General features: G+C 43.6%; 1 protein-coding gene across 1 annotated transcript in view; it reads left to right on the forward strand.

The window, feature by feature from the left end:
• EMH_0079520 (uncharacterized protein) overlaps positions 1–1,663 on the forward strand; it is a gene marked incomplete at both ends in the record, with an annotated part of 2,235 nt that extends 572 nt beyond the window's left edge. The window contains 4 exons of the mRNA XM_013500139.1: positions 344–386; positions 622–683; positions 1,149–1,190; positions 1,577–1,663. Coding sequence (XP_013355593.1) covers positions 344–386; positions 622–683; positions 1,149–1,190; positions 1,577–1,663 — 234 coding nt within the window. The remainder of the gene's footprint in view (positions 1–343; positions 387–621; positions 684–1,148; positions 1,191–1,576) is intronic.
• Between the last annotated feature and the right edge of the window lie 396 nt (positions 1,664–2,059).

The raw sequence follows: 2,059 nt of genomic DNA on the forward strand, positions 1-2,059 counted from the left end.
TAAGTATGATAGATAGGGTTTAGGGTTTAGGGTTTAGGGTTGTGGACTCAAAGTATAATACCTAGGGTTTAGGGTTTAAGGTCGAGGGTTTAGGGTTTAGGGTTTAGGGTTTGAGGAGCGCTTGCAGCACGTAGAAGATTTCCTTGTTTACTTGGAGCCAGGGGTTTAGCAGCCTGGGGACTGCTGCTGCTGTTGCTGCTGCTGTTGCTGCTGTTGCTGCTGCTGCTGATGGGTGCTGCTGTTGCTGCTGATGCTGCTGCTGCTGCTGTTGAAGGTGTGTTGCTTCTGCTGCATCTGTTTTTTTGTTGCTGCTGCTGCTGCTGCTGTTGCTGCTGCTGCGCAGGAGCTGACCCTGAAGATGTCTCGCCAGGCGCGTTGGTTTAAGCGTGAGTTAGGGGTTGGGGTGTATAGGCAGCTCTGGGGTGTATATGCAGCTCTGGGGTGTATATGCGGCTCTGGGGTGTATAGGCAGCTCTGCGGTGTATAGGCAGCTCTGGGGTGTATAGGCAGCTGTGGGGTGTACATGCAGGTTTAGTATGACTAGCATTTGGGGCTGCATGCAGCATGCGTTGGGGTGTATATGCAGCTCTGTGTTTGGGGCTTTGTTGTGTTTGCATGCAGCACGCTTTGCAGCATACACTGCAACAGACGGCCACATGTATGTCGTCACGCTTGACTTTAGGGTGAGGCCCTGCTGCATGCATGCAGCCCCAAACTCTGCTGCTGCTGCTGCTGCTGTTGCTGCTGCTGCATACACGCCGCTTCTATGGCGAGTGCATGCATGCGCATGCATGCATATGCTTGTATAGCTTGATGTCTCGTGTGTATGTGTATAAATATGTATACATTTATATTTACTTGTATAATATGTATATATAATAAATAAATATATATTCATATATTCATGCTGCTGCTGCTGCTGCTGCTGCAGCATCTATCTGCTGCTGCTGCTGAGCCGGTGGGGTTTCTGGTTGTTTTTTTTATTTTTTTATTTATTTTTGTATAAAATAAAAAAAAAACAAAAAAAATATCTTATGGTGCATATATATTTATCGAGTTGTTGTATTGCCAGCTTCATCTTCAAGTTTCTTTCTAGGGTTTAGGGTTTAGGGTTTAGGGTTTAGGGTTTAGGGTTTGTGTGTGTTTAGGGTTTGGAGCGCGTGGTGCTGCCTAAGAGGTATTCACAGCAGGTAAGGAATGTTGCAGCTGTTTGTCTCTTTCTTTTTTTTTTTTTTATTTTTTTTTTTTTTTTTTNTTTTTTTTTTTTTTTTATTTTTTTTTTTTCTTTTGTCTCTTCTCTTTCTTTTGTCTCCTTTGTTTGTCTCCTTTGTCTCTTCTGTCTCTTCTCTGTCTCTTTTGTTTGTCTCTTTTGTCTCTTTTCTGTCTCTCTGTCTCTTCTCTCTCTGTTGTCTGTCTCCTTTGTCTCCTGTGCCTGTCTCTTCTGTCTCTTTTGTTTATTTTCTTTCTTGGCGTTGCATGCATTAATCTGTGTGTTGCATGCAGCTGCATGCACCGTGTTTGGGGCTGCATGCATGCAACATATTTGGGGCTGCATGCGCTGCGTTTGGGGCTGCAGGAGAAAGAAAATTTAATTGGTTTGTTTGAGCGCGCCCTGCAGTACTTTGAGGGGGTCCCCCCAGAGGAGACAAGTGGCTGTAAGTAACCCTAAACCCTAAACCCTAAACCCTAAAACCCTAAACCCTATTTATCCTAAACCCCTCCCCCCACCTACCAATGCCAGTGGTCCTTGCATGCAGCAGTCCTGCTGCAGCAGCAGCAACCTGCTGCTGCAGCAACCTGCTGCAGCAGCAACCTGCTGCTGCAGCCAGCAGCAGCAGATTGTATCAGCAGATAGCAGCAGTTAGTTTCTTTTATTCTTTCTAGCTTGGGGTGTATGTACAGCTTGCATTTTATTTTTATTTTATTTTATTTTTGTTCGTTTTCCTTCTACCCGCCGACACTCTGTCTTTATGTTATTGTGTATCCCTACCTGAATTTTATTTTATTTATTATATTTATTTATTTATTTTTTTTTTTTTTTTTTTTTTTTTTTTTTTTT

The sequence above is a fragment of the Eimeria mitis genome, genomic scaffold (assembly GCF_000499745.2).
Source record: "Eimeria mitis Houghton genomic scaffold, Emh_scaff5060, whole genome shotgun sequence".
NCBI lineage: Eukaryota > Apicomplexa > Conoidasida > Eucoccidiorida > Eimeriidae > Eimeria > Eimeria mitis.